Source organism: Sapajus apella, unplaced genomic scaffold, assembly GCF_009761245.1.
Source record: "Sapajus apella isolate SASKATOON/1434 unplaced genomic scaffold, GSC_monkey_1.0 scaffold24, whole genome shotgun sequence".
Classification (NCBI taxonomy): Eukaryota; Metazoa; Chordata; class Mammalia; order Primates; family Cebidae; genus Sapajus; species Sapajus apella.
Genome location: NW_022436964.1, coordinates 16,735,925 through 16,754,613, shown reverse-complemented (window position 1 = coordinate 16,754,613; position 18,689 = coordinate 16,735,925). Strand labels below are relative to the sequence as shown.

General features: G+C 42.4%; 1 protein-coding gene across 5 annotated transcripts in view; it reads right to left on the bottom strand.

Moving 5' to 3' along the window:
* The window catches only part of DOCK8 (dedicator of cytokinesis 8), a 246,177-nt gene that overhangs the window by 100,233 nt on the left and 127,255 nt on the right, over positions 1–18,689 (bottom strand). For all 5 annotated transcript variants that reach the window (XM_032290975.1, XM_032290976.1, XM_032290977.1 and 2 more), the window contains one exon: positions 676–793. In XM_032290975.1, coding sequence (XP_032146866.1) covers positions 676–793 — 118 coding nt within the window. The remainder of the gene's footprint in view (positions 1–675; positions 794–18,689) is intronic.

Here is an 18,689-nt window from a genome sequence, read left to right as displayed (position 1 = left end):
AAAAAAGAAAGGAAGAAAAGGAAAAAGAAAGGTATATTAACTGACGTCTATGACTTACGGGAAATAGTAATAGCTAACCACCAACTCATTTGGCGGCAGATAGTTTAAAAAGTATAAATTCTGGCATTTTGGGTTCCTTGGCACACAATGCATTATATATATATATATTATTTGATTTACACTTTGCCTCAGGATGAAGATCCACTCCTAGAAGGTGTGTGTTTATAATTACTAGGCAGTACTTCGTATTTATGAGCAATGTGGTCCGAGGCTTGGGTAAGTGTATAACACAGTGTGTGCAAACACAGCGTGTATAGTGTGTGCATGGAAGACACTCAGCAAACATGGCGCACATGCAGAGCCATCGCTTTACTTTGTATGCTTTCAGAGTGGGGTGGTCCTAAGGGCAGTATGGAAAGATTTATGATTTTTTTAATCCTCTAAAACAATCTGTATGTTCCAAGCTCACTACAGGGTAAGTTAAGAGATTTTCAAGTAAGACTGACCCTGTTTCCCCATTGTTATCCTGGAAACAGAAGTCCTTGCACATGCTGAGCAGTGCTGGCCAGGAATAGACAGACTCTGTACCCTGATGAGTCCTGGATGTGATCCATGTGAAGTGACAGGGTGTGCAGCCCTCCCTGATATGAGGCAAATATTCATTTCCCTCCTTACCGGCATTGCGTTGCCAGCATCTTCTCCACACATAAACTGGATCTTTATTGTAATGTTCCGGGCTGATGCTAGTTTGTTAGCAAAGTTCAGCCTCTGTGGGTACACATAGAGAAGATTTCTGAAAAAGAAGAGATAAAGAGTTAATGAAAAAGGTCTAGAGTTTATTTTAACTAAGTTTGCAGCAAATGCTGAGACTTCCATTCATGGGGTGTTTTTCCAAAGGACTTTTTCCTCTTGAAGTGAATTATTATTGGAGGAGAGAGTGAATTATTTGATTCTTCCTCTTTAGCCACAGTCATCTGAAAATAGCCCCTATTGCTCTCTGTTTTGCTACAAGTAAAGAGTGCTGCAGCGCAGAACGTCTTAATGCCTTGGAATGTGGAAATCTGCCTAGAGGTAACTATCTCCGACAGTCAGATAAAGAAGGCAAAACGGGTCCAGCTCATTTTAAATAAAACTCATGGCCACAGGTGATGGCCTAATGTCATTCTTCTCTTTTTCCCTTCCTAATTTTTATGTAGTAGTCTCCTTCTGTTCTCATCTAAGATAACAGCTCAAGCCCCCAAGCTCAATTACTGTATAACAACAATATGAATGATATATCCATTCATTTGACAACTAGGCTACGCAGTGCCTGGGTAACTTGCATATGTTTTTCTATTTGCATTATTTGTAGTAGATTCCACTCAAATGTAAGTTCCACAAAGATAGGGATTTTTCTCTGATGTTTCTGATCCACTGATGTATCTCTAGCAGCTAGCATGGTGCCTGGGACATAGCAGCACTAAGTAAATATTTGTTGAAGGAAGGAATGAATGTATGCATATTTGGTGAAGTATATTCCTGGCTTGAAGAAACAATAATAATGATACTAACATTTGTATAGGACTTAGATCCTGAGTCAGGCCAATTTCCAAATACTTCATATTTATTAATTTGGTTAATTCTCATAGTTATCCTATAGGTAGGTACTGTTATCACTGTCATCATCCCCATGTCACAAGTGAGGAACAAATGAGATACAGAGATGTTAGGTGATACATCCCATATCATATAACTAAATGGCAGAGCTGGGAATTGAACCCCGACTGCCTAGTTCCAGAGTCACACTCATAACCACTGTGCTATATTCTCTCAGAAAAAAGCCCTGCTAAGTATAGCCTTTTCATACTGTGCTATCTTGACATCTCTCAGGGACGAGTTTGCCTTAATTTTCTAGGTATTAACAGTGGCATGTCAACCTGCATTTCCTAGCCTGTCCCACAGATCCCTAATGTTCTCCAAACTATTAACAAGTGTGTGGGAAGGGGAGATGGTTGAGCAGATGTAGTTGGGGAAGACCGGGGCAAGTGAGATGAACAGGTTACTGTGCCCTGGGAATGCCTTAGAGGGAGACAGACTCTTCTTTCCCCAAATGTTTTGCCCTCAGAACTCCTTTCATTTATTCATTTTTTCACGGTATATTTTATGAAACTAATGTTCTGAGAAATTACCTGGGGAAACGTTGAGATAAACTTATCTAGTCACAGAAGAACATCTCACATCAAGGAAAGAAAAGATAGGGCACAAGAATTGTCTACTCAAATCTCTTGCAAAATAATGAATGCTCTCAGGTATTTGGCAGGAAAAACGATAATTAGAACTGTCAAGAACACACAGGAGCTGTTACGTTGAATGTGCAAGTTCAAAGGCCACGGAGGCAAATAAACAGATTCCTAGGTCTTATTTTACCCCCATCTCTCTATTTTGGGTGACTCCCTGGAGGCAGAATGGGGCTGGACCAGTGCTGGGAACGGATCTGAGCTACTACTGTACCCTGTGACTTCCTGGGCTGATCTATGACAACACTCAGCGAGCTTCAAATATCAGTGAGGTGTAGATGTCTTCCCAGAAAAGTAGACAACAGGCCATGACACAATAAAGGGATTAGCATAGCATTCTGAAGTGCTAAGGCCAGGGGGCACCTAGACTGAGCCCCAAGTTTTCAAGATGAGACACACGGTGAATGAACCACAGAGCAGTCAGAGACCCAGTACAGTGCTGTTTCTACTCAACCATATGGCCATCTAAGCAGCACCTCCCAAAGCTTGCTCTGTCTAAACTGATGCAGCCTAAAACCCTGATGCAGGTAGATATGGTTGAGCCACTGATGCTGTCAGGAGTGGACGTGGATATAGTATATGAGGACGGAAGACAGTTTACAGTTGCAGTGCAGGGATGTGTGGGGGTTACAGACTCCTCTCTGCTCACTGCTCTCTTCTGTTCATCTCCGCTGCCACCAATCAAAAAGCAGAGCTAATGTCAGAGAGGGGATGAGGGTGTTCTCTCTGGAGCCAGAGAGCCGGGATTTGAATCCAGCTTTTGCTTCTTTTAGCTGCACGGCCTTTGGCAAGTTACTTAGCTTTCCCAAAGCACAATTACACTGACCTCAGAGGGCTGTGGTGAGCATTAATGAGCACCAATTGAAATCTAGAAGACTGCTCTGGAAAAAGAAAGAGCCTTCTCTGAACAGATAAGTTTTATGACTAGCAGTAGGCTTCCATTATTATCATTAGAATAGAGGCATGATATATGCTTTTAAAGGCATGGTATATGACCAGTGATTTACTTGTGTACCTTATCAAGCACAAATTCTGTAAACCCAAAAATGTGAACACTGAAAATATACTGGTTACATGGCCCCCCTAAAAACGTAAATGATGGCCATTATGATAATTATTTACTCCACATGGCTAACAAGTCAGATCCTCACTCCAGCCCACTTTGCCCTGTCTCTCTACTCTGAACCACCCTCATTCTCACATGGACCCCTGCAAAACCTTCTCAATAGATCTTGACTTCTACACTTGCCTCTTACAATCTTCTTCATATATTGATCAGAAGGATCTTTCAAAAATGTAAAATAAATTATGTCAGGCCTTACAAGGGTTTCCCAAACTTTTTATCATGGGTCCTGCATGACCTGGGCCTTGGCAATGGCTCTGACCTTATCTGTCATCATTCTCCCATGCTGGCCTTTTTCAAAACCTAGAACATTCCAAACTTATTCCTTCCTCTGTGCCTTCTGTTTCCCAGAGTGCTTCCCTGTTCACTAAATGGCTGGGTCTTCTCATCTTTGGGGTTCAGCGCGTACGTCATATCTTCCAATGTCTTCCCTGCCATTCTATTTCATTCACCTGTTCCACTTTCACACACACACTCCCTCTTTCATAATCATATGATTATCATATACAGAGATGACTATGAAAGTAATGTGTGCCCATTTTTTTCAACCATGGATAACTTAAAAGTACATAACACTATAAAGAAAAGAATAGCAGCTTCTCAATATAGCACTGTACCAAGAAAGATCACCGTTAATACTTTAAAACATGTATATTTTGTCTTTTCTCCTCTACACATTAAACTTTTTTTTTTTTTTTTTAAATTTTTGAGATAGGATTTCACTCTGTGTTGCCCAGGCTGGAATGTGGTGGTGTGATTACAGCTTACTGCAGCCTCAGCCTCCTGGGCTCCAGTGATCCTCCAGCCTCAGCCTCCCAAGTAGCTAGAACAGCAGGCATGCATCATGACACCTGGCTAATTTTTAAATTTTCTGTAGAGACAGGGTCTCACTGTGTTGCCTAGGCTGTCTTGAACTCCTGGCCTTCAGTGATATTCCTGCCTTGGCCTCCCAAAGTGCTGAGATTATAGGCATAAGTCACTACGTCCGGCCACATAAAACATTTTTATCATACTGTATGTACAAAGCTTTATCTTTTTTATGACACTAAATGTTCAGTTATGACTATCTGCCCAATGTGACTGACTATTCTTGATAAACATGATTTTAATGGGTGCATGGTATTGAATATTCTGAATATGCCGTAATTTACAATGGTCTCCTCTAAAAATAAGTGTTTAGGTTATTTCCTTGTTTCAGTTATAAAGCTGTGATGAACACTTGATATATCTCGACCCTCTGCAGTACAGCATACTTTTGGAAGAATTCCTTTAAATTCTGTAATGCTCAGCTTCATCATCTTTGAATTAATTAAAAGACGTCAATCAACCTTTCTTTAATGCCGTGTTTGAAGGAATAATGAGCCAGAGTTTGTGAAGTTGCTTTGAAGTAGCTGGATGAAAGGGACTGTGTAAATCAGAACAATAGTAGCCCTGCCAGACTTACCACCACACTCGCCTCTTTCACTCCAATACAGGGGCACCACCACCCATTCCCATGCACCCCCATCACTGTTCAGCAATTTTGCACGTTGCTTCCAAAGGGGTTGCTTACCCCTGTATCCAAACATCACCGCCACAGATACTTAGTGTCCTGCCACAAACTGCCTGTGCTCTCCACTGAGCACGCAGCTGGAAGGAAACATCAAGAGAATTTACTCCAACATCCCATTTTTTCAAGGCCAGGAAACTAGCTCCCAGGAAGGTTAAATGAGTTTGCCTAAAATTCTTTTTAAGAAGATTCATTTCCTAAGGGTCATCATTTTGTTTTGTTTTGGTTTTTTTTTTGAGATGGAGTCGGGCTCTGTCACCAGACTGGAGTGCAGTGGTGCAATCTCGGCTCACTGCAAGCTCCGCCTCCCAGATTCAAGCAATTCTCCTGCCTCAGCCTCCTGAGTAGCTGGAACTACAGGCGTGCGCCACCACACTGAGGTAATTTTTGTATTTTTAGTAGATATGGGGTTTCACCATGTTGGCCAGGATGATCTCGATCTCTTGACCTCATGATCTACCTGCCTCAGCCTCCCAAAGTGTTGGGATTACAGGCGTGAGCCACCACACCCAGCCTATATTTCTAAATCAGTAAGAGTGCTAAGTAATATGTTTTGTTAAATCCATATGCTTTTAAAGAAATGAATACAAGAGAATAATAATGTTTTCCGTTGGGAGGGAAGATCCGCCTACATGGCCAGTAACCCAGAGCCCAAGCCAGATAAGAATAATTATTAACAGACTGATAAACAGGCTCATATGTTTCATATGTGATAAATGAAGTGTCTCATGCTAGCCAGAGAAGCATGATTTTTGAGAGGACAGCCCATGACCTTAGTAACTTGCCACTTGTTATGGCAGAGTTATTTTGAAAGCTTTCTCAGTAACTAAAGGTTCAGTGTATGTGCCAGGCATTTAGTATAATCTTATCTTTCTTCAAATGTGGACAAAAATGTTTTTCTTCAGTCATATATATTGCTACACTGAGAGCTGGACGTTTGGTATTCATCAGCAATTTTCCCTCCAGGGCCCCCTCAGATGGCTTTTTTTGATTACAAACTATTTTGGAAACTCTAAATTCTTTCCACTGATTCAATAACGAGTCTTCAACTTATTTTTAAACTGCAGTGATTGAGCAGCTCTGGGGGTTAACTTGTGGAATCTGGTCATTTTTAGATCAAACTGTCAACCAAACACTCTGCTTGTACCATCTCGGGACCATCTTCTATTTCCTTTGCTGAGAACAGAGTAACCAAGGGACCTTGAAATCATTCAAAGCCACAATGTGAAAACATCACTTTGGCTTCTCCTAAGTTTATCCTATGCCTTATCTGGTGCAAGGAAACAAACAGAAAAGCCTGACTCTGTTACTTATTCCCAAGGTGACATCAGCGTGCTCTCCCTTGGGCTTCTACAGCTTAGAGCTGAGCCCAAGGAACAAATGAATTACAGCAAAAAGCACACCGGCCTTCTGTTTAAGCAACTGGACCCTTTGAATATCTCTTTAGCTGAGCTTCTAGGCCAGCCAGCAGGAAAGAAGGAAAAAGGGCTTTGAGAGGAGAGAGGAGCAACTCGACAAGAGGTGTGAAGGCCCCATCAGCTGGCTGCTGAGCTCCAGCGCCAACTGGTTGCAGAGATAACCTACGTGGAGGGATTTAACAAGGAGCCAAAGTTTCTGGAGCAAAGTTGGAAGATGCTGTATTCTTCAAGGCAAGTGGACTTCCTGTGACAAAGGCGATGGATGATGCCATGGTGAGTCAGTCATTACTGATCATTTGAGTTGGCCATTGTATTAACAGACTGGCAAACAGGTAATGGAAATAGGACTCATGAAGTTGGGGTTATTTCTCCTGTGAAAAAGCGTGGTTAACAAGAGTGGACGTACAAATAAACCTTCACAATATGCATCACCCATTCCTGGTGAGGGTAAGCTAAACCATATTTTGAGTAAAAAGCACTGTGTCACTGATTCCCACATCTACCAAGGAGAACACGGAGGACCAATCAGTCATGTGATAAAGCCAGAATCCCAAGCCTTCTGTAATCTGAAAATATTTTACTTATAGGACCTTAAAAATCCCAAAGAGAGACAAATTAAATGCTTACCAAATGCAAAATTTTGCAGTTAGCCAATGGCAACTCTTCTGAATTTAACCTGAAGGCAAAATTTTTTCCTGCTACTTTGCAGACTGTTATACAATTATACAGAAAGTATACATAATCAGGAGGAAGTAGATACAACTTAGTATGTTCTAAATAACATGTGGTCTGGTGCTTCCAGCTTAGGGAAATCTTAAAAATGCCTTTGGTATAGATATTGGAGAGGGGATAAAATACCAGAAAAATCGGTGTTTCTATTTTATTCTTTTTTTTTTTTTGAGATGGAGTCTTGCTCTGTTGCCCAGGCTGGAGTACAGCAGCACGATCTTGGCTCACTGCAACCTCCACCTCCCAGATTCAAGTGATTCTCCTGCCACAGTTTCCCGAGTAGCTGAGACTACAGGAGTGCACCACCAGGCCTGGCTAATCTTATTTAGTATTTTTAGTAGAGATGGGGTTTTACTATGTTGGCCAAGCTGGTCTTGAATTCCTGACCTCAAGTGATCTGCCTGTCTTGGCCTCCCAAGTGCTGGGGTTACAGGCATGAGCCACTGCACCCAGCCTATTTTATTCATTTTTTAAAAGCTTGAAACACAAGTGTTGGTTTGATAGCAAACTACTAGCAACATGCAATTCTGATACAACACCCCTGAAACAGGCTTATGCATAAAAAGCTCTGTTTTTCTAAATAACCTCTTTCAGCCAAACAATTTTGGCAATTTCAAAGGAATTTTTTTTCTTTTTTTTGTTTTAAAATTCTCCCTCTGAAGCTGTTTTTTGTTTTGTTTGCAAAGACCGAGCCAAAGAATTGATGAACTATTTACTGAAGTGGAAACGCAGCAAAACCAATTGCATGAACAAAGATGCTGTCATTCAAAAACTACAGGAAAAGGATGGCGCTTTTTACTGTCTACAGCAATTTGTTGTAAATAGACTGATTCATCAGAGTGAACTTCAGATGCCTAGTAATGTCAGTAACATCTTCTGATTATCTGGTATCTTTTATCTAAGGATTCAGAACAAAACTGCAAATCTAGATACATTATTTTAAGGTACTTATGCAAGGAAAACCGCTGAGCAGATGATTTTATCACTCATATTTCACTGCCAGCAAAATCTATTTCAAATGTAATAATAAAAATAGCTAACATTGTTTCATTCTTACTCTATGCAGGCACTGTTATAAGCATCAATGACAGGTACCTATTAGTCTCATTCAGCAGATGATAAAACCGAGGCATGGAGAGGATGTGTAACTTGTACCAGGTAACACAGCCAGCAGGTGGCGCAGTGCAATTCAAATCCAAGTGCTCTGAAATAGACCCGATGCCTGTAACCACTGCTACTTCTAAGAACAACAGTAAACAATCTCTCCGGTCAACAATTAGACTCACCAGAACTTGACTGTAATGTAGTATCATCATGTTTACAAGGGCCCAAAGGGATATTACTCCAAAAAACCTATGAGGTGTTTTTTTAAGGTTTGAAATAACGTAGTTAACTGAAAATGAGAATGCTGTCTCTTGGTGTTAGATGTTTTAAATATAGAAAGAGCAAATTAAAGTTAGAAATCTCAAAACTCAGTATTTTATATGTTCTGAAGTTACCTGAGAAACCTGTATACCTAACATGGCTATATTTTTAAAGTGGGAGGATGCTTTGTAAATACATTCTTATGAGTGAGCTAAAACTTCACCACTCAAAGGGTGGTCCAGGGATGAGCAGCATCAACGGCAGCATCAGCATCAGCATCTGCATAACACTGCCTGCGAGCCAATTAGAAATGCACCATGGACCTGCTAGATCAGAACCTACATTTTAACAATGCACCAGGTATCTCAAATGTACATTCAAGTTTGAGAATCACTGATCTAAGAGAACTGGTTTGTTTTTAAATTGGCAGACATATGAATCTTAATGTTCATTGTGATTCCCTTTTTTGCTTGGCTGTTAGGAAGCTCAAATTTGCAGGTGATTTTTTTTTTGAAATGGAGTCTTCCTCTGTTGCCCAGGCTGGAGTGCAGTGACACAATCTTGGCTCACTGCAACCTTCACCTTTTGGGCTTGAGTGATTCTCCTGCCTCAGCCTTCCAAGAAGCTGGGACTATAGGTATGTGCCACCATGCCTGGCTAATTTTTATATTTTTAGTAGAGATGGGGTTTCACCATGTTGGCCAGGCTGGTCTGGAACTCCTGACCTTAAGTGATCTGCCCACCTTGGCCTCCCAAAGTGCTGGGATTACAGGCGTAAGCCACCATGCCCAGATTGCCCATGATTTTTAAAGGAATTGTCAAAGGCCTTAAGAAACATTCTGTGTACATATTGACCTTACACACATTTAGATTTCTCTCTCCTTATTTTCCTTTCACTTAGAAATTTTATACCTTGTTATACAATCTCTATAACTGCCTCAGACACTTTTTGGAATGGAAAGGAGCTGGGCACAGTGGCTCATCCCTGTAATCCCAGCACTTTGAGAGGTCAAGGCAGGAGGACTGTTTGAGCCCAGGAGTTCGAGACTAGTCTGGGGAACACAGTGAGACCCCATCTCTATAAAAGAAATTCTTTTTTTAACTAGTCAGGCATGGTGGTGTGTGCCTGTAATCCCAGCTACTCAGAAGGTTGAGGCTGGAAGATCACTTGATTCCAGGAGTTCAAGGCTGCAGTGAGCTATGGTCATGCTTGCACTCCAGCGTGGGTGACAACGTGAGACCCTGTCTCAAGAAATAAATAAGTAAATAAATAAACAGAAGGAGAAGCTTCATAAATGTGTAAAAAACAAAACAAGAGCCGTGTCCTGTCTTGGCATTCTGTGGCCATGGCCTCATGCTATTATTTGTGTTTATTGCTGTTTCCAATGTTTTTAAGTTAGCTCCAAGTGCGAATTCACAAAGGAACCAGCGAAAAATGAAAACAGAAGGAAACCCCCTGATGTGTGGGGTGAAGAGAACATTCCGTCTTCAGAAATCAGAGCAAGAAAAATGGAAGGTGGAACATTCCAGTGCACCAGTCGGAGCCCCACAAGGCTGTCTGCCCTGGGAAATGGTGCAAGATGAGGAGGCGGCCCTGGGGCTGTTAGGCAAGCAGCAGCTGGCCCTTTAGTAACCCCTGTGCTCCATGGGTCAGGCTGCAATGTTTTGCGTAAATGCTGGTACTGCACTCTGAACATCAGGGACCTCTACACCCCTCACAATCAGCAAATACAGTTAAGAAACCAGAACGAAACGGTATCAAATTGTTCACAAGCACTACAATAAATGACTCAATATTGTTTTTCTACCATTTTGTAAGCTAAAAAAATGCACTCAAGGTCAGAAATTAAATGGCGGAGAGAGAGAGAGAAACAGAGGAAGAGAAATAAAACAACAGCCAGCCTTAATGTCTCTTATGGTGTCACTTTTAAAGATTTCCTCCCAGGGGGAAAAATCCGTGCTTTTTCAACTGGTGATCTGCAATTTGAACATCAGATATGGTGATCTTATAAGCACCACTCTTATTACTACTACTAATTTATCTTGGAACATGAATTAACTAAATGTAGCTGCTATGATATTTGTAATATACCTTTTCTCTTACATTAATCCCCATCCCAGTCTCTTTTATGAGATAAGTAAAAATTTCCTTGTGACTGAGAGACTGGAAAATGAGCATTCTTTCTGCTAAATAAAGCAGAACCTCAAGAACGCTCTCTTTTAGAAACAGGTGAAAGCAGCCATCCTTAAAGCCCACTTAACGTGTTTAAGTCCAACTAGTTTTCAATAACAAAAGACCCAAATGGAAAGCTACAGTGTTTATGGTCTTAGGTCTTATCCAGATCAGATTCCCATTGAAAAGAATCACGAATATCCAAGCATTCAAAATCTGCTGGAGAAATCTGCTTTAAGAAAAAAACAAAACAAAAAACAAACAAAAAAAAACCTCTCTCCAATCCTGATTGAAAATGATTTCTAAACCATACTTTGTTGAACTGAATTTTTTTCAAGTAAGATGTCCATGTTAGCAAATTTTCTTCTGAAACACTGCTTAGACTTAATATATTATGAGGTTTATATATAATTCACTCTCACCTTAGTATGAATTAGCTTACTCACCCCCCCTCCTTACAAAAAGCTGGGATTTATGGACTGAAGGTGTGCGTGAAGAAAAGCGATAAAAAGAGGATGGGGTAATCACTAACCAGGAAGCACTGCTTTGGGGAGGATCTGGGTGCTTAGAGGCTTAAGGAGGGCGAGGAAGCAAGGGAAGGCGGGAAGGGACCCAAACCCCAATTTTTTACTCTAAGATTTTTTTCTTAAACTTGAGATTGACAAGATAGTCAAAAGGTCTACTGGATAAAGGTATCTTTCCTAACCCGCAGCCACTCCCCTTGGATCCAGGATGTGGTTTGAAGGGTCTAAGTGATCTGGATGTTGTGTCTTATGTGTCTCATGGTTACTGTATAGGGATGGCTTAGAAATGTGTTTACCAGCTTAAGCCCCCAGTTGGTTTATGAGAATCTTATTTCCAGTGTGGTTTTTTTTTTCTGCCTAAATATAATTTACTAAGAATGTATTTTATTCTAAATGGGGGAAGGATTGGAACTACTTTAGCAAGAAACATTTCAGACAGCCTGCAAATCTCACCTTTCCTTAGCTGCAGTGACCATGTCACTCAGTACTCTGTACAGACTTGATGATAAGTATGTGGATCTACAGATGCTTGGGAGGTGAGTGTGTGGGTGGGAGTTAGGGAGGAATGGGGTGTGCAAGGTGGTGGGGTGCTGTGCAAGAGGAGAAATGAGTCCCTTCCTTCATATGTACAGCTTAGAGTTTCTCCCCACTACTTTGAAAATAAGAAAATGCATGAGATATGCTTTCTAGGTGAAAAACAACTTTCCCCTATTTTGCAGGCTTATTTCTTTGGAGTGTGGTTTAGTAAGGGACTCCTCACCTTTGAATATCTGTCATGAAGTGGCGATTTTTCTCTTTTATTAGAGAGTGATGCATTGCTGATGTCCTAGAAACACACCAGTCTGATGGGAACACTTTTCATGAGGCGCCCTGTCCTCAGCATCCACAGAATTAACCTGCCCTCCCTCATCACCCACCCACCCCATACTCCTCCCAGTCCAATATGTTATTGCGTCATTAAGAACTGCGCTAGCAGCTTCCAATGAAATGCCCAAAGATTCTGCCTCCTGACATTTTTGCTTAGTGAAATCCTCTCCTTTTGAGTGTGGGCTAGACCTAGCGACTCGCTTCTGATGTAGTGACAAAAGTCACTGTGATGCTTGTCAAAATTGGACCAAAGTGATGTGGTTCCACTCCTGAGATGAGGCTGTGGAAAGACCCTGGCCTCTATTTTGCTTTCTGCCTCTTGCTCCCCTGCTTGCATGTTCTGATGAAGCCAACTGCTATGCTGTGAGCTGCCCCGCCATGAGAAAACATGTTAAGGAACTTGAGGAAGCCTCTGGCCAACAACTAGTGAGGAACTGAGGCCCTCAGCCTAACAATCCACGAGCGACTGCATTCTGCCATGAGCTCGCAGGCAGGAGCTGGGAAGTGGATGTGCCCCCAGGGGAGCCTTGAGGTGGCACAGCCGAGGCTGACATCCTCACCGCAGCCTTCTGAAGGCTCAGACCCATCAGCTCTGCTGCACCTGTGTCACCTACATAAACTGCTAGATAAAGACTATTGTTTTGAGCTGTTAAGGTTTTGTTACACAGCAATGATAACTAATACAAGTATATACATTCAAAAAGCTATATGTCCAGTGTTCTTTGATATTTAAATATGTGTTTCCTTCAAAATATGGCTTTACTCTGTAAAATTTCTACCTCAACTGGACTTCTTGGTATAAGGACACAATATAATGACTCCCTATACAAAATATTCTTTTTGTTTGTTTTGAGATGGAGTCTTGCTCTATTGCCCAGGCTGGAGTGGAATGGAATGATCTCAGCTCACTGCAACCTCTGCCTCCCTGGTTCAACCAACTCTCCTGCCTCAGCCTCCTGAGTAGCTGGGACTACAGGCACCCACTACCATGCCTGGCTAATTTTAGTATTTTTAGTAGAGATCAGGTTTCTCCATGTTGGCCAGGCTGGTCTCGAATTCCTGACCTCAGGTGATCCACCCGCCTTGGCCTCCTAAAGTTCTGGGATTACAGGTGTGAGCCACCACACCCGACCACAAAAATATTCTTAATCATAAAATAGTCTCTTTGGAGTCAATTCAATCTCCAAAGAAGTATAAGAACATGAGAATTTCTAAAAATATAAATAATTTTTCCTTAGTTCCAGTTGTGATTATATGAACTAAATTAATGTCTCCTAAAGAGGTTCTGACAGGTCAGATAAAAAATCAGAAGAATGCTGAAAAGTACCTTCTACAAATACCCTTCCTTTTCCCCTAAAACAACACATTTTGAATGAAAATCTCCTGCAGATAAAAACAAAATAGACATTTCAATAATATTTGGCTTTGCTCAAAACCTAAAAGTTACCTAAAAGTTCAGTTTAAAGACACCATTTGCATGCCAAATCTGGACTATGCTGTATTTTTTTTTTTAAGGCCACCAGACATTATTGTCAGATGGAGAACCAGCACCAACCAACCTGCATGTTCCTTTAACAGACAGAGGGAGCACATTTTTCCAGGCTTTGCAAACAGTTTCCTAAAACAAATCTGCCAGCTGAGAAAAACACATATAAATACCAGAACACTTCCAATTTCTACTGGTACTGAGGCTGACTTTTTTTGTTTGTTTGGGGCGGGTCCTTTATTAGTTCTCTATCCTTGTAAAGAAACAGCCAATGAATAAATCAATAATCTTCATTAAAATGCTTGTTTTATCATTCCTGATGTTTTTAATATTGCCAGATGCCTTGGTTTGGGTTGGGGAAGAAAGTATTGGGATTGGCGGAAACAGCAGGTCTGCTAGGAAATAAATTGGCCAGATGCCCACAGCTACCTCTATGAACACATCCTTGCTTTAGGCACTTGGCAAGAGAGAGGATTTGCCCGGGTTTTGGAGGTAGGAGAACTTTCAAAGATCTCAAGGTGGCTGCAGGACAAAGTTGCATTGCATGCCACTGCCTAGACCAGCGTGGTTGCCTGTGGTTCTAGTGCTTCTTAGGAGGCTGGGATTTGCCTTCAAAGACAAGCAGCCACCTCTCCTCGTCTGTTTCAGCATCGAGCCTAGCGTCTGACACACAGCCGGGGCTCATAATATAGGTTAGGCGAATGCATCCACATTATTCACAGGGTATTGCTAGGCATATGAGATTTTTCAAAGGGAAGACATCGTGCTCCCTTTGTCCTTGAATGCCACATGGTGAGGAAGGAGCTGAGAGGAAGTGTTCCCACTCCCTACATTCACACCAGTGTGACAAGTCCACCAAGGGAGGTAGCATCCCCAGACCATTCTGAGGGTTAACAGTCCCTCTTACAGATTTCACTTCTTTCAGAGCTAGATACTTAAGTGTCAGCATTTGTTTGTTTGTTTGTTTGTTTTTGTTTGCTTGTTTGAGATGGAGTCTCACACTGTTGCCCAGGCTGGAGTGCAGTGGTGTGATCTCAGCTCACTACAACCTCCGCCTCCCAGGTTCAAGTGATTCTCCTGCCTCAGCCTCTCAAGTAGCTGGGATTATAGGTGCCTACCATCACACCCAGCTAATTTTTTTTGTATTTTTAGTAGAGATGAGGTTTCACTCTGTTGGTCAGGCTGGTCTCAAACTCCTGACTTCATGATCCACCTACTTCGGCTTCCCAAGGTGCTGGGATTACAGACATGAGCCACCATGCCCGGCCAAGCGCCAGCATTGTTTTTGGCTGCTGACCTGGGATACCAATTCTCATGCTAGAGTTTGGTTCAGTTTCATCTCAACTCTGGGAGAAAACATTGGAGGTTGCATTAAATAAGCATATTCTCTCTGGGCTCTTGTGTTCCACCCCAAGAGCATCATGGTGAGGATCATGCTCAGTAGTAGTAATAATTCTACGCTGAATGCTGTGTACCATGGCTGCCATAACAATCAGTGACCTTGAAGGAGCAGTTAGGCCCTAAAGCCTATTGCCCAGAGTCCCTTCCAGCTTGCAGGAAGCTATCCCCAGAGCTGTGTGCCGGCAGCTACCCGCACCATGCCTCCCATTCCCCTAGTCGTAGGCTTGCCGTGGGGTTGACGTTTAGCAACATCAAACATTTCTCCTGCGACTGCTGCCTTCTCCACTTCCTTCTCCAAACCGCCACATGCTCGATGCCCACCACACAAGCATATGAATCACTTGGAGGTACTGCCATGTCTAGAGAATGACTGATTAGGTAAATGCTAAATTTCTAGGCAAATCCTGATTCTCACTGAGTTCTTACTGACTTCAGGGAAAGTTCTACAAGGAAGTCGGAAACACTGGATACAGTGCCAAAAACGCAGGGTTTGCATGCCGCTGGCTATTGCTAGAGAGTTTTCCGGGGAAGACTGTTGCCGTGACATCTTTAACCAGAAAGCAACATCACCATCCTGTTGCTCTAAGTAGACAGACTTTGGACATAAAGGGGAAAACTTCCTGTTCTTCACACGTTCCTCTCCCATTCCACTTTCTCAGTCCCATTCAGTGGATATTTCTATGCCTATTGATTAGATGTTATGAGCTAACACAGGCTGCTCCTCCTGCACAGAAGATAACTTGTCAAGTGGAGCTGAACCTTAATTCCAGGACCAGGGAAAAAAAACTGAAAGAAGACTGCAATGTGATCGTCAAAAACTAGTACATGGGCAGGAGCGGTGGCTCATGCCTGTAATCCCAGCACTTTGGGAGGCCAAGGTGGGTGGATCACCTGAGGTCAGAGTTTGAGACCAGTCTGACCAACATGGAGAAATCCCATCTCCATGAAAAATACAAAATTAGCTGGGCATGGTGGCTTATACCTGCAATCCCAGCTACTCGGGAGGCTGAGGCAGGAGAATTGCTTGAACCCAGGAGGTGGAGGTTGCAATGAGCTGAGATCGTGCCATTGCCCTCCAGCCTTGGTAACAAGATGAAACTCTGTCTCAAAAAAAACACAAAACACAAAAAACCTAGTACATGATTTGCCAATGGGCAGCTCTAACAACAGCTTTGTGGCATTTGAAAGAACTGCAGATGACCTTCTAGCCTTGCTGTTTGGTGAGTGAGAAAGGCACTCCCTATTTTTCAGCCATGATTGGTGTTGAAGGTGGTGACCAACTGTCTGTCCTCCTGACCTGCCCATGACTAGGGTGCCACTCTAGAAACAAGACTCCAGAAAAACGGATTTCTCCAGGTCCAATTCAGTCCCCAATGATGAGATCACATCAAAACCTTCTCACCGGAGAAAGGCCTTCCCCAGTTACCTGTTAGAGTTGAATCTCAGTCAGAGGTAGGCCATATAAGGCAAACCCTGGTGGACCCCCGACCCTACCAAGACCTATCAGGAAGCTGGAGAAATTAGGGATGTCGTTGGCACCTCCTGGTGGCCACATGGTGCCACCACCCGGCTGGTACAACAAACCCCAGTGAACTAGGCTGTCAACCGGCCTCATCACCTTTCCAGGCCAATCCCAAAGAATATTTCCTCTATGAGCTCCAACACACTGATTTTTGTCTTGACGGGAGAAATAGTATGAGTCTCTGCCACCCCCAGGAAGTTTGCAATCAGGATGGGGACACGGCTCTGACCTTGTGTCCATTCTTTGGCACCAGAGTTGCTGCCTGTCAGGCTGACTGGTCCCCCTTTGGTGATTCCTCTTCCACATTCCTCCCCATTAAGGCTGTTCTCTAACCAACAATTTATATTGGTTTCAAAAAATGCAGGGAGAGGCGTTGGGAAGCACAGGTGTTATTATTCTGCTTATCCGCAAAGTGAGGACAAACCACTAATTTGATGTTTGTTCTTTACAAAACAGGAAGTAGCTATCAATCAATGTATTTCCCAGTCGGTTGGCTGGTTATTAAAGTGGAAGAAAACCTGCCAGAGGAAAACGATACGCCCCGCCCTTTATCTCTCCCCAGTAAGACTATCTCGTTGATGTCCTAAGAAAATTACAGTGGCATGAATGTGTCCTGGATGGCACATACACTGGCAGAATCTTGTTCAACAGCCATTAAAAGTACTGTAACCAGGAAATAAATGCAAAGGTAAAAAGTACAAGAAAGGTGGCACCTCCCAGTGCTTTCGGAGGCCGAGGTAGGAAGACTGCTTGAGGTTAGGAGTTCAAGACCAGCCTGGGCAACAGAGTGAAACCTTATCTCTAGAGAAAATAAAATAATTAGCTGGGTGTGGTGGCACACACCAGTGGTCCAAGCTTTTCGGGAGGCTGAGGTGGGAGGACCCCTTGAGCCCAGGAGTTTGAGGCTGTAGTGAGCTAGAATCATGCCACTGCATTCCAATCTGAGAGACAGAGCAAGATCCTGTCTCTTAAAAGAAGAAAATGCAAGAAGAAGGGCACGAGAAAACAGAACTCCAAGTTTGAGATGAGCCAAGCTTGTGGAGCACAGGGAGATTTCTGGAAAGGTGAGAATGAGGGAAGGCCACATTTTCAACAATGGGAATAAGGGAAGAATGAAAAAGCTCAGAAGAGCTATTGGGGAACAGGGGAAGGAGAAAGAAGAAACAGATTACATTAAATGAAAAATAATTTTCATGCCCCTACTCCAAGAAGCAAATTCATCCAAGTCTGAGCCAAAGAGAATGAATCAGAATTCTAAGGTTTCTGAGTTTGTCTTCTAAATTCAGAGATTATAATGTATATTTGTACAAATTACCCTTGAGGACATTAACTGACACTTTGGGAGAACAGAAATGTAAACCTGTTAATAGGATAAAGAAACTGGTCTGTTTCCTGTGAGCTGATTGACAGAAGTTTAGGAATGCTGCTAAACTTATCATTGAACGCTGATAGGAGAGAAAGCTCAGCCCAAGTCAGGCCTATCAAGTAAGTGGAGCGATACAAAGGGAACGACCAGTTTGGGTTTAAAAGCCATAACTCTAGGAAAAGATAAGAAGTAGGCTTTGAGATTTTCTTACTGCTAAATGTATAATTATCAGCCTGGGCATGGAAACCCTTTAGAAATCATTAAATAAGCCACTGAGTTCCTCTAATTTTATCCTTATTAAGCTATGATATTAATATTCCCACTAACAGTTACATGAATCTCAGTTTACATTTTAAAAGTTGTCAAAGAACATGAAACAGAGAAGGCAGGAACAGCACATTTTTTGGAAGTTTTAGAATCTTTCTGTTGTTTATACCAGTGGGTAAAGAAATTTCATCTTTTAACTATAAAAGACACAGGAAATCCAGTGAATTAGCCATGGTTTTAAACAATTACCTCATTATGCCGTCAAAACACAGTCCTTTCAACTACCCGCAGGTCTGCTTTATTTTGTACTGTGGGGCTTCCCTGCACCTCCCACTCAGTTTCTCCCCTTGGGAAACCCTGGTGCAGCATCTAATATTTTGCCTCAGGGCACACTGACTTCTGCTGAGGGCCCTAGGGCAGCCTGTCTGAGGCCTGAAGCCACAGGACATCCATTAGGGAAAGCTGTTAAAATACCTCTGCTTTAGAGATGGCCAAACAGTCCCAGGGAAAGGTGGAGGAGTGCTGATCTTTGGGGGCATCTGTAAAGTACATGAGGAAGTCAGAACTGAGGACAACAAAGCTACAAACTAGAATCCCCCACAATCTCCCAATAGCAAAAGAAG